Raw genomic sequence first — 12,724 nt, forward strand, 5'->3', positions numbered from 1 at the left:
CACCTCCCTGGGCAGCCCATTCCAATGCCAATCACTCTCTCTGCCAACAACTTCCTCCTAACATCCAGCCTAGACCTCCCCTGGCACAACTTGAGACTCTGTGTTCTGTTGCTGGTTGCCTGGCAGAAGGGACCAAGCTCACCTGGCTACAGCCTCCCTGCAGGTAGCTGTAGACAGCAACACATCCCAGAACACATCTCTAAGGAAAGGGCCTTAGTCTAAGCTCCCCCTGGGGTAGCAAGTGCTCAAGGGAAGAGACATTTCCCTTTCACAGGTATGAAGCCATTACATACTGGAAGGCTGCTAAGTAGCTCAGTAGCTACCCCAAAGATGCTCAGAGGGCTGGAGAACCTACCCTTGGGGACAGGCTGGGAGAGTTGGGGTTGTTCAGCCTGGAGAAGAGAAGGCTCCAGGGAGAACTTAGAGCAGCCTTCCAGCACCTGGAGTGGGCTACAGGAGAGTGACTTTTGACAAGGGCTGAGTGACAGGATGAGAGGTTTTAAGCTTGAACAGGGTAGACTGAGATGGGATAACAGGAAAGAATTCTTTACAGTGAGGGTGGTGAGAAACTGGACCATGGTTGCACAGAGAGTTTGTGGATGCCTCCTCCTTGGAGGTGTCTGAGGTCAGGGTGGACAAGGCCTTGAGCAAGCTGGGCTAGTGGAAGGTGTCTGTGCCCACTGCCTCCAGTTCTGGGGCTCTCAACACAAGAGAGACAAGGACCTGCTAGAGTGGGGTCCAGAGGAGGGCCACAAAGGTGATGAGAGGGCTGGAGAACCTCTGCTACAGGGACAGGCTGGGAGTTGAGGCTGTTCAGCCTGCAGAAGAGAAGGCTTCAGGGAGACCTTAGTGCTGCATTTCACTATCTGAAGGGGACCTACAGGAAAGCTGGGAAGGGACTGCTTAGAAGGGCCTGTGGTGACAGGATGGGGGGCAATGGTTTGAAAGTGGAGCAGGGGAGATTCAGGTTGCACATCAGGTGAGGTTCCTCACAATGAGGGTGGTGAAATACTGGAAAGTGTTGTCTAGGGGATGTGGTTGAGGCCTCATTCCTGGAGACACTCAGGACAGGACTCGATGTGGCACTGAACAGCCTGCTGTAGTTGGAGGTGTCCCTGCTGACTGTATGGATGTTGAACAAGAGGACATTTGAAGGTCCTTTCCAACCCAATGCCATCCATGAATTATTCCTCATTTGTCCCTGCAGCTGCTCTTCTTCCCCTCCCTGCCCAAACCTCACCACTCTGAGACCCAGATCCGAGCCCTTTTAACTGCTGCCAGCCACCTCTGCCCATCACTCCTAGGCAGGGATGTATCACTTTGGTTTGAAAGTCTCCAGACAGGCTTAGGAGAGGGAATCTTTGCTGCACTGCAAGCTGTATAAATAAAGAACTGCAGCTGATCATTTTCATATGCTGCCAGGCTTTGGATGGATAAATGTTTCCAAAGAGCTGGCGCCTCTGTTTTGGGTAGGAGTGGGTGGAATATTGCAGGATTCCCCCCTCAGTCCCCCACTGCAGCAGAATCTGGTCTCTATTAAAAGACATTTCAGCTGTAATTCTACTGTCTGAAATATCCTGAGTTTAGACAGTGTTGCAATTCCTACAGCAATCATTAACACTGATGGGATCCTGTCCCAGGTCTGGCAATTCCCAGTTCTACTGCCCATGCCAAGCTTAGCAGGAAATCAGCTTCAGTAATGATGAAAGGTGTAGAGATACCATATCAAAAAGAGGATGCTGAGGGGGACCTTCATCTGTGTGCAGTCTACCACACATAAAAAGCCACTCAGCACACTTAGAACCCACCTCCCCTCGCTGCCCAGCTCTGCAGTCCAACCAAAGGCCCAGGGTTTAGACCCCCCCCCCAGTGCACAGTAAAGCTGGGACTAATGTTCTTATAGCCACTGGCAATGGGATACAACTGACAAACTCTATTTCCAAGCTGACTGAGCACTGGAAAATTCAATACAGACCAGAAATAAAGCAAACATGGGGAGATACATTTATGCATTGCTTTCTGCTGAGAATTCTATCTGATGACCACAAGCACTTTATGTAAGTGCTTACTGATTAAACTCATTTGATTCTGTCTGACTACCTGAGTATCCTATGAGTACCCTATGAAGAGAGGCTGAGGGAGCTGGGGGGTGCAGCCTGCAGAAGAGGAGGCTCAGGGCAGGGCTCATTGCTGTCTGCAGCTACCTGAAGGGAGGCTGTAGCCAGGTGGGGTTGAGCTCTGCTGCCAGGCAAGCAGCAACAGAAGAAGGGAACACAGCCTCAAGTTGTGCCAGGAGAGGTCTAGGCTGGATGTTAGGAGGAAGTTCTTCCCAGAGAGAGTGATTTGCTATTGGAATGGGCTGCCCAGGGAGGTGGTGGAGTCACCATCCCTGGAGGTGTTCAAGAAAAGCCTGGATGAGGCATTTAGTGCCATGGTCTAGATGACTGGACAGGGCTGGGTGCCAGGTTGGAGGAGCTTGGAGGTCTCTTCCAGCTTGGTTGATTCTATGATATCACAGTAGGACAGGAGTCAAGCGAAAGGCAGGGAAACAATGAATGGGTTTGGAAGGAAACTTGATTCCTCCTGAGGAATTGCAGTGCAAATCTATCTCTGCTCTCTCCCCTCCCTGCCCAAAACATCCTGATTTTCATGCAGTTCTAAGATCCAGAGTGCAAAGACACTCAAGAATGCCTCCCACACAACACCCAAACCAAAACTGAAGTGTGATAAAAGCAATCACAGAACTACAAGCAGTCGAGGCAAAGATCTCTTGGTTACACATACCAAACAGGGACAAGGAAAATAAACCACAAACCAAGCACAACAAAATGTATCCCAATTCTTAGCAACCTGGATTTGACATCACATCAATCTGAAATACCTTCTTGACAAGGCTTTCACTCTGCTTCAACATACTTCAACACAGTCGAGGTTTTTCCCTGTTCTTCCTTTCTGTAGGTAGCCTGCATCAGTGCTTTAGAGCTGGGACAACTATTGTTGTGTGAAAATAAAGTGGGTACTTGCAGCTAATAAGGACATGACTTAACAACAACTGCCTGCTGCCTTATTAAAAGCAAAGAGCCTTCTCAGAAGCTATTGACTCCAGCTCCTGCAGCTGGACAGGGAAGTTGCTTTTTGTGTCTCAAGTGTGAAAGGTTTTGATGATTGTCCTGCAGCCCTAGATGCTCAGAATTACCTCTCTCACTCTTAATTGAAAGAGTTTTTGTGTGTCCTAGCTGCAAATCAAGTGCTTCCTACACTTGGAGGGAAGAATAAGTCTCACAGAACTCCAGGAGTTATTTCAGGAAGCCTCACTCTTTGCTGACCTTCAGCATTCAGTAAGCACACAGCTGCTTCTCTGTAGTAACAGGAGTGGGGAAGAAAGGCACAGGAAGGGAAAATAAGAAAAGCTTGAAGTAAATTGAGGTCAGAAACATAAGGCTGGGCTGTGCTGTTCAAATTAAGGCAGATCATGAGCAACATTAAGCTAATTCTACCTTTTTGCACTGAACTTAGAAGCAGGCTCCAGCTCTACTGTGACAGAGACAACGATTCAGGTAATCCAGCTGCTGCTCCCAGTGACAGGGAGGCCTCCATAACAAGGATCTGAGCTTTGCTACAGCTGCCATTTGACCTGGTACAGAGATGCACACCAGCCCCTCCTAAGTGAGAGATGGTATTCTCTGCATCTGCCTTTACTCTCTCAATCCCTCTCAGTCTCATCCAGTTGCACTTGGAAGGGAACAAAGTCTGTCTGATCATCTCAATCATCAGTAAGGATGCCAGGAGAGAAGTAGCTTAGCAGTAATAATATCCAAATGTTCTAAAAAGCTAAGCAGCAGACTGATCACATTTGATTACAGTGAGCTCAGGCTGTACTGATGAATTAGGAAGCAGGAAACAGAGTTAGTAAGGGAAAGCAAATCAAAGTGTTTGTTTTCTCCTTATTCTCTGCCTGACTTACAGCCTCTGCCTTAATTTGCCAACTCTCCTTATGTATTACTTGTCCTCTCACAGGCTTTGCCTTTCTGACATCTCAGCAGCTGGTTTCCATTCCCTTCTCTGGCTCCTCTTTTCTTGATCCCTGTCATTTCTGCTCCCACCAAGAGTGAGCAAGACTCAAGACTGTGGGGCCCTAAAGAAGCAAAGAACAAGGTAGGAGGAACAGAGAAATTAAGGGGGGGAGGGGATAGCTCCCATCAATAAGACAAAAAGTGAGAGGGAAATAAAAGCAGCCTGCTCAAGAAAGCGGATTGTGACATCTAAACTCACGGATAACGCTGCCCAGGTGGCCAAGAGAGCCAGTGGCATCCTGGCCTGCATCAGGAGTGGTGTGGTCAGCAGGAGCAGGGAGGTCATTCTGCCCCTGTACTCTGCACTGGTCAGACCACACCTCGAGTACTGCGTTCAGTTCTGGGCCCCCCAGTTTAGGAGGGACATTGAGATGCTTGAGTGTGTCCAGAGAAGGGCGACGAGGCTGGGGAGAGGCCTTGAGCACAGCCCTACGAGGAGAGGCTTAGGGAGCTGGGATTGTTTAGCCTGGAGAAGAGGAGGCTCAGGGGTGACCTTATTGCTGTCTACAACTACCTGAAGGGTGGTTGTGGCCAGGAGGAGGTTGCTCTCTTCTCTCAGGTGGCCAGCTCCAGAACAAGAGGACACAGCCTCAGGCTGCGCCAGGGGAAATTTCGGCTCGAGGTGAGGAGAAAGTTCTTCACTGAGAGAGTCATTAGGCACTGGAATGGGCTGCCTGGGGAGGTGGTGGAGTCGTCATCCCTGGGGCAGTTCAAGGCAAGGTTGGATGTGGCACTTGGTGCCATGGTCTAGCCTTGGGCACTGTGGTAAAGGGTTGGACTTGATGATCTGTGAGGTCTCTTCCAACCTTGGTGATACTGTGATACTGTGATACTGTGCTTCCCACCACACGGGGCAGTGAGCTACAAAATGCTGTGCCCACAGCTCCCAAAGCCTGTCCTGCATTCATGTGAAAGACATGGGGCAAAAGATCCCTCTCTCTGCTGTTAAAGCACCAGAAGAGAGAGAGATGGCAGCTCTGTGGAGAAATTCATCCTTGCAGCTGAAGTACCCAGAGAACAGGCCACCTACAGAAAGGGTCCACTCAGAGAACCCTCATCCCAGCTCCACCCTGCAAGGCAGCTTACATGAGCCTAAAGCAAAGCCTTCTGCCCTCTTGACACTGACAACAGCAAACAGCAAGCACACAACGTGGCACAGACAGACAAATAAATGGAAACAAATCTAAAGTTTTGGGAAAGTACTAACCAGTTACTGACAGCAGCTGTGAAACCCTCACCTCCATTTCCTCCCGATGAGACCTGTCTCTATCCTCGAACTCGCGAGTTCTCCGCCGAGCTTCTTCAAAGGCTTGTTGTGCCAAAGCATCCTCCTGCTGCCAAACCAGAGGACACAAGAGTGACACAACAGGCTACCCTCCCTTCTGCCACATCACAGCGCTCTGCAGCAGCAGGGCTCGCCTGCCAGCAGGGACAGAGACGTCCTGCGGCCCCTGCTAGGAGGCAGAGGAGCTGCGGCAGAGGCCAGCAGAGGCCAATGGAATACTCACCTTCAGCACTGCAGTGGATGTCATCCAGGCTGCAAAGCAGCCACTACTGAAACAGCCTGGGACAGGAGAGCTGCTTTCTGCAAACTGATGGGTTAGTAAAAGCCAGGGAATCTCAGGCTGCATGAAGGAGGTGAGACATCTCTGCTCTCACACAAGACACAGAGCTGCTGGAGAGAGTCCAGAGGAGGGCCACAAAGGTGATGCAGGGGCTGGAGCACCTCTGCTATGAGGACAGGCTGAAGGAGCCTGGGGCGCTCAGCCTGGTGAAGAGAAGACTCCAGGAGGACCTTAGAGCTGCCTTCCAGTACCTGAAAGGAGCCTACAGGAAGCCTGCAGAGAGACTCGCCATAATGGTGTCCAGAGGCAGGAGAAAGGGAAAGAACTTCTTTACCTTAAGTGTCATAGCATCAGTCAGGGTTGGAAGGATCCACAAGGATCATCTAGTTCCAACCCCTCCATTCATGGAGCACTGGCACAGGCAGCCCAGAGGGGTTGTGGAGTCTCCTTCTCTGGAGGCTTTCCAGCCCTGTCTGGATGTGCTCCTGTGTGACCTGAGCTAGACATCTGCTCTAGCAGGGGGGGTTGGACTGGACATATATGGAGGTCCCTTCCAACCCCTGGCATCCTGCCATCCTAGGAATGGTGTGAAGCTGAGGGAAAGCAGGGTGAGACTAGATCTAAGGAAGACATTCTTCAGCACAAGGGTGGTGGAACTCTGAAATAAGTTTACCAAGGAGACTGTGGATGCCTCCTCCTTGAGGGTGTTCAAGGCCAGGCTGGATGAGGCCTTGAGCAGCTCGGTCAAGAGGAGAGGTGTCCCTGCCAATGGCAGATGGGATGGGGTGGATACCTCTGAGATCCCTTCCAGCCTAAGCCATTCTGTGAGTCTGTGCAGCAAATCACCTCCAAGACAGAACTCCTACCCACACTCCACTAGCAGTAGGTGGCAGGGCAGGGGCACTGGATTTAGAAGCTCCCTTCCAACCTAATCCGTGACTCATGACCTAAACAACAGTCATTTAATCCTCTTTCATTTAACCCCCCAAAAAGTTTATCATCTAATTACAAACCAATTAAAACCTCTCTTTTATGAACAGCTGCTGGAGGTGCATCACCACACATTAGCACTCCTTCATAATCATTTAAATCATTGAGATATAGATGCATAAAATACCAAACAGAAGTCATTCTTGCACTTATTTCTCCACATTCCTGTCCAACCTGCAAGCTCTCACCAGTCTTGTGGTTAATTTTCCACAGCAGCTTGTGCACAGGAAGAGAATTAACAAGTTGATGCTCAAAAAACAGCTCCTTCCAACCCTATCTTTATTAGAAATGGCTTTTAAAGTGTTACTAACACTTAAGCCATTATAAACTGGGGTGAAAAAAAGAGATCTTTTAGCACCTGTTTTGCTCAGAAGGAAAAGAAATGGTTCTGGTCCCTCTGTTCTCTTCAAACGTTCAGAATGGAGGAGCCCAATCCAAAGAGGGTGCACAAAAATGCAGTGACAGGACAAGGAGAAAGGGACTGAAATTAGAGCAGTTTTAGATTGGATGTGCAGAACAAGGTCTGCACCATGAGGGTGCTGGAACACTGCAACAGGTTGCCCAGAAAGGTAGATGAGGCCCTATTTAACAAGGCTAAGGGCAGGGTTCTGCACTTTGGCCACAACAGCCCCAAGCAGCACTACAGGCTGGGGACAGAGTGGCTGAGAGCAGCCAGGCAGAGAGGGCCCTAGGGGTGCTGGGAGAGAGGAGCTGAGCAGGAGCCAGCAGTGCCCAGGTGGGCAGCAGAGCCACTGGCATCCTGGGCTGGCTCAGGAGCAGTGTGGGCAGCAGGACAAGGGAGGTTCTTCTGCCCCTGTGCTCAGCACTGCTCAGGCCACACCTTGAGTGCTGTGTCCTGTTCTGGGCTCCTCAGTTCAAGAGAGTTGTTGAGGTGCTGGAAGGTGTCCACAGGAGGGCGACAAAGCTGTGAGGGGCCTGGAGCAGAGCCCTGAGAGGAGAGGCTGAGGGAGCTGGGGGGGTGCAGCCTGCAGCAGAGGAGGCTCAGGGCAGAGCTGATTGCTGCCTGCAGCTGCCTGAAGGGAGGCTGTAGCCATGCACCAAGTTGTTGGCAGAAGAGAGTGATTTGTCATTGGAATGGGCTGCCCAGGGAGGTGGTGGAGTCACTGTCCCTGGAGGTGTTGGAGCAAAGCCTGGATGAGGCACTCAGTGCCATGGTCTGGTTGACTGGCCAGGGCTGGGTGCTAGGTTGGACTGGATGAGCTTGGAGGTCTCTTCCAACCTGGTGGATTCTATGATTCTATCCCTGGAGATACTCAAGGTCAGGCTCCACAAGGCTCTGGTGCAACCTGATCTAGTGAAGGAAGTTCCTTGCTGACTACATGGGGGTTGGCCTGGATGACCTTTGGAGGTCTCTTCCAACCCAAACCACTCTCTGATAACCTGCACTGGTTCTCCCTCAAGTCCTCAGCTATAATTACTATCAATTCTGCTCCTGACTCCCCCACACATGCAAATTGTACTTTCAAGTTGAGAATTCAAAATGAAAAATCCTAACCTTGGCTGTGAAGAGGACAAAAACATGCTGAGAACCCAACTCCATTTTAACCTACCCAGGGATTAAGTGCATAAATGTTTTAATTTAAGATAAAGCATCCCTAGTCTGGGAGAACATTAAATGGCTTTCTTTGCCTTGGGCACACTTGTGCAGCCTGAAGCTCCTTTGTGAACTGATGTGGATGAGTCTCCCTCGTGGGCCAGCAGACTCAGATACATGCAGCTGTCAGTCAGGAACAGCTCCCCAGACAGCTGTGTTGAAAGGCAATGTTTAAAGCTGCCAGTAAGATAACATTTTAACACTGCCTACTATATTTTAAGAGTAGAATTTGGCTCTTTAGAGCTATCTTAATGTTCATGCAGTGTGTGGCAGCCAAGGTCAGGCAGCGGAAAGGAAGTTTGCTCTTAATAATGCAGGAGGCTGGAGAGAAAATAAATGAGCCTAGCTCCCAGGTGACTGCAGAAAAGCTGCCTTACTTCTCATTTACAAAAGCCAGAATGCCAGCACAGTGGGGGCTGGAAGGGACCTCTGCACATCACCCAGTCCAAGCCCTCTGCTAAAGCAGGGCACCCATAGCAGCTTGCCCAGGATCGCAATGGCCAGGTGCAGCTGGAAGTTGGCCACTCCACAACCTCTCTGGGCAGCCTGCTCCAGGCCTCCAGCACTCTCACACCAAAGAGGTTTCTCCTTCTGTTCAGATGAACCTCCTGGGTGCCAGTTTGTGCCCACTGCCCCTTGTCCTTTCATTGGGCACCACTGCCAAGAGTCTGGCCCCAGCCTCTTACCCCCTACCCTTTAGCTCTTGCTGAGCATTGCTCAGATGCCCTCTGGGGTTGCTCTTCTGCAGGCTTTTGCTCCTCACAGAGCTGCTCCAGGCCCCCTCAGCAGATTTGCAGCCTCTGCTAGACTCTCTCCAGTAGTTCCCTGTCTCTCTTGAACTGGGGAGCCCACAACTGCAAACTACACTCCAGATGTGGCCTCTGGGGTATGTCTTCGACACCCTTTGTGGTGTGGTTTGTTGGGTTTTCTTTTTCCCCAACAGACTTAAATGAAAGCAGGTGTGAGGGTTTGGGGTTTTCTTGAATAAAAGGGTTTGCCTTTTGCCATCACTGAAAGTGCTCCTGAAAGCAAAGCCTAACACACAGCTTCAGCCAGAATAGCTTAAAGATCTGATCACAACCAAAAGAAACTAAATCAGAGGGGAAGAATCACTGTGTTGACACCTGAAACTCTGCTTGCCTAATGTCTGAGAAAGGGAGAGGTGGAGGAAAGCACCAGAACTTATTTTGCTTTAAGTACAAACCTCAATATTCTGCTCTGCTCCTGGGGCTGTGTTACAACAGAGACATTTGTTAACTTCAGCAACTTGTACAAGTGGAATTGAAGGAACTTTTTGTTCTTCCAATGTCACTCAAATCATTACAGCAGAGAGAATTTGGCTGAGACTAAATCGTTTATCCATCTGAGTTTCACTCAAAAATGCTGCTGCTAAGAGAAAGCAGCAGCAAAAGGTGAACCATATCAAGATAGGAACAGAAAAATCCAAATCTCTCAGTTTCATTCAAAGAAAAATGCTGCTGCTAAGAGAAAGCAGCAGCAAAAGGTGAACCATATCAAGACAGGAACAGAAAAATCCAAATCTCTCAGCTTCATTCAAAGAAAAATGCTGCTGCTAAGAGAAAGAAGCAGCAGAAGGTGAACCATATCAAGACAGGAACAGAAAAATCCAAATCTCTCTGCTTCATTCAAAGAAAAATGCTGCAGCTAAGAGAAAGAAGCAGCAGAAGGTGAACCATATCAAGACAGGAACAGAAAAATCCAAATCTCTCTGCTTCATTCAAAGAAAAATGCTGCAGCTAAGAAGCAGCAGCAAAAGGTGAACCATATCAAGAGCAAAAAAATCCAAATCTCTCAGCTTCATTCACAGAAAAATATGCTGCTAAGAGAAAGAAGCAGCAAAAGGTGAACCATATCAAGGCAGGAACAGAAAAATCCAAATCTCTCAGCCCAGGAAAACAAAACAAGAAGTTTAAACACAGTTCAGCTCAACAACAAATCCTCACACAGAGCAGCCTGGTAGGGAAAGACTTTGTGAGAACAACCACTTAAAACTAGACACACACTGGCAAGAATGAAAACAGAAGAAGGTCTTTTAGTGACACTGAAGATAAAATATCAAACCCAAGGAAATTTCAGGCCCACCTGGGAAGTGTATTGAAACTCCTATGCAGAGTTGTGCCTTTGTTAGTCCTCTGAAGCCTGAGCAAGCAGCTGAATCAGGGCTTCAGTAAGAACAGGTGAGTCTGGTTAGCAGTAAGGCTTTGAAAAGCTGTCCAGCAAATACAAAGAACACAAAAAGTTACTGCCCAAGCAGTTTCTTGTTATGCAGGTGATTTTTCTCCCCAAGATATGTGTTGAGCTGGTGAAGGGCAGTGACATTTCCAAAAGAGAGGTTTTCTCTAACCCCAGGATGAGCAAGAGGTGGTAAGAGGCAAGAAAATGCCAGAGTTTTGCATTTGTATAGGGTCAAGCCTTCTAGAGAGGGGGAATAAGAGGTGTGTGAAAGCCAACAGGGCCTCTGATGACAGAAAACAGTGGGTACCACAGGCACTTAAAAGGTTTAAGCATGAGGCACTTAGAGCCACTCTGCTATCTGTGGTATTTTGGGATCAAAGTCAGCAGTTGGGGCAACTGCCACCAGCAACATTAAAACAGCGTTAAAAGGGGAAGCAAAGATGACAGAGACAGGAAAAAGGAAACTGAAGAATGTCAAAGATTGCCCAAATGTTTACAGCACTGACAAATACAAGAGGGCAGCTCTGGGGCTGTGTAGTACATTGGGACTCTGGAAACTATTAGCCACTGTTCTTGTAGGGAATGAAGGTGACCAATGACCTCCTCACGGCTGCCGAGAAGCACAGACTGAAAGCAAAAGCCACATCTGCAGCTGAGTGCATGCAGATCTCTGCAGAGACACACGTGGAGTTGACAGGCTGTGCAGGCTGCAGAAGAGGAGGCTCCCAGGTGACCTTCTTGTGGCCTTCCAGCATCTGAAGAGGCCTACAAAAAAGCTGGGGAGGGACTTGTTAGGATATCAGGCAGTGCCAGGGCTGAGGGGAATGGAGCAAAGCTGGAGGTGGGGAGAGTGAGGCTGGAGGTGAGGAGGATGTTGTTGAGCAGGAGAGTGGTGAGAGGCTGGAATGGGTTGCCCAGGGAGGTGGTTGAGGCCCCATGGCTGGAGGTGTTTGAGGCCAGGCTGGCTGAGGCTGTGTGCAGCCTGCTCTAGGGTAGGGTGTCCCTGGGCATGGCAGGGGGTTGTAACTGGCTGCTCCTTGTGGTCCCTTCCAACCCTGACTGCTTCTGTGATTCTGTGTTACACCTCCAGCTCAGCTGCCTGTACTCAACATTCCTGCAAGCACTGACACCTGAGAGCAGACAACCATCCCCCCCCCCCACAAAATAAAGCACATGCTCAGTGCACAAACCCCTTCTGAAGACGACAAGAAGGAATTCTGAAGCCTAGTCCAGCCAGCACATACACATTAAGAAACTAAAATAAACCCAGAGCATGAAAAAAAAACCTCCATGGGAAACTGAGAAGAGAAAAAAGATCCACACACAGATCACCCAATTCTCCTGCTTTTTGGAAGGGTGCCCACCTTCTTCCAGGAGCTACCCAACCTTGGAAGACAGTGACACTATCCCCGAGTGCAGGCTGAAATGTGTGTCATCTGAGTACAGAAGCCAGGTGACAGTGTTCTGGGTCAAACTTCACAGGTAAGAGAGCAAGAACCTTGGGATTTATTTGGCACAGTCCTCAGAGGTCCACGTTTGACCTCGCTGTGTGAGTCACTGTATTCTAAAGGCCTTCTGATAATGGAGTCTAAAGACCTCACAGGATCATAGAAGCAGTCAGGGTTGGAAGGGACCACAGTGGTCAGCCAGTTCCAACCCCCCTGCCATGGGCAGGGACACCCTACCCTAGAGCAGGCTGCACACAGCCTCAGCCAGCCTGGCCTTAAACACCTCCAGCCATGGGGCCTCAACTACCTCCCTGGGCAACCCATTCCAGCCTCTCACCACTCTCCTGCTCAACAACTTCCTCCTCACCTCCAGCCTCACTCTCCCCACCTCCAGCTTTGCTCCATTCCCCTCAGCCCTGGCACTGCCTGATATCCTAACAAGTCTCTCCTCAGCTTTTTTGTAGCCCACTTCAGATCCTGGAAGGCCACAAGAAGGTCCCCTGGGAGCCTCCTCTGCTCCAGCCTGCACAGCCCCAACTCTTTCAGTCTGTGCTCACAGCAGAGCTGCTGCAGCCTCTGAGCATCCTCCTGGCCCTGCTCTGGACACACTCCAGCATCTCCACATCCCTCTTGTAATGGGGGCTCCAGAACTGGACGCAGCTCTCTTACCAGAGAGCTCATTGCTGTGTCAGGGATGTAGCAGGCTCAAGACACCAACAGGTAGCTCTGGCAATAGTGAACCCCACAGCAAACAGCAGGGCTCAAGTCAAGACTTCATTCTGTGGCTTCTCTCATGGATTAACTAGAGGTGGCAGGACTATGCTTCCCTTTACAGGC

At 49.8% G+C, this 12,724-nt stretch overlaps 1 protein-coding gene across 6 annotated transcripts in view; it reads right to left on the reverse strand.

The window, feature by feature from the left end:
• Positions 1-12,724, reverse strand: part of CBFB (core-binding factor subunit beta) — a 58,107-nt gene that overhangs the window by 16,069 nt on the left and 29,314 nt on the right. For 2 of the 6 annotated variants that reach the window (XM_064160479.1, XM_064160477.1), the window contains exons 5-6: positions 5,582-5,665; positions 5,312-5,407 (exon numbers count right to left, since the gene is read on the reverse strand). The exons of 1 other annotated variant lie outside the window; for it this stretch is intronic. In XM_064160479.1, the coding sequence (XP_064016549.1) occupies positions 5,312-5,407; positions 5,582-5,665 (180 nt within the window). 3 more of the 6 variants (XM_064160478.1, XM_064160480.1, XM_064160481.1) reach the window with 3 other exon arrangements.

The sequence above is a fragment of the Pogoniulus pusillus genome, chromosome 20 (assembly GCF_015220805.1).
Source record: "Pogoniulus pusillus isolate bPogPus1 chromosome 20, bPogPus1.pri, whole genome shotgun sequence".
In the NCBI taxonomy this organism is placed as follows: domain Eukaryota; kingdom Metazoa; phylum Chordata; class Aves; order Piciformes; family Lybiidae; genus Pogoniulus; species Pogoniulus pusillus.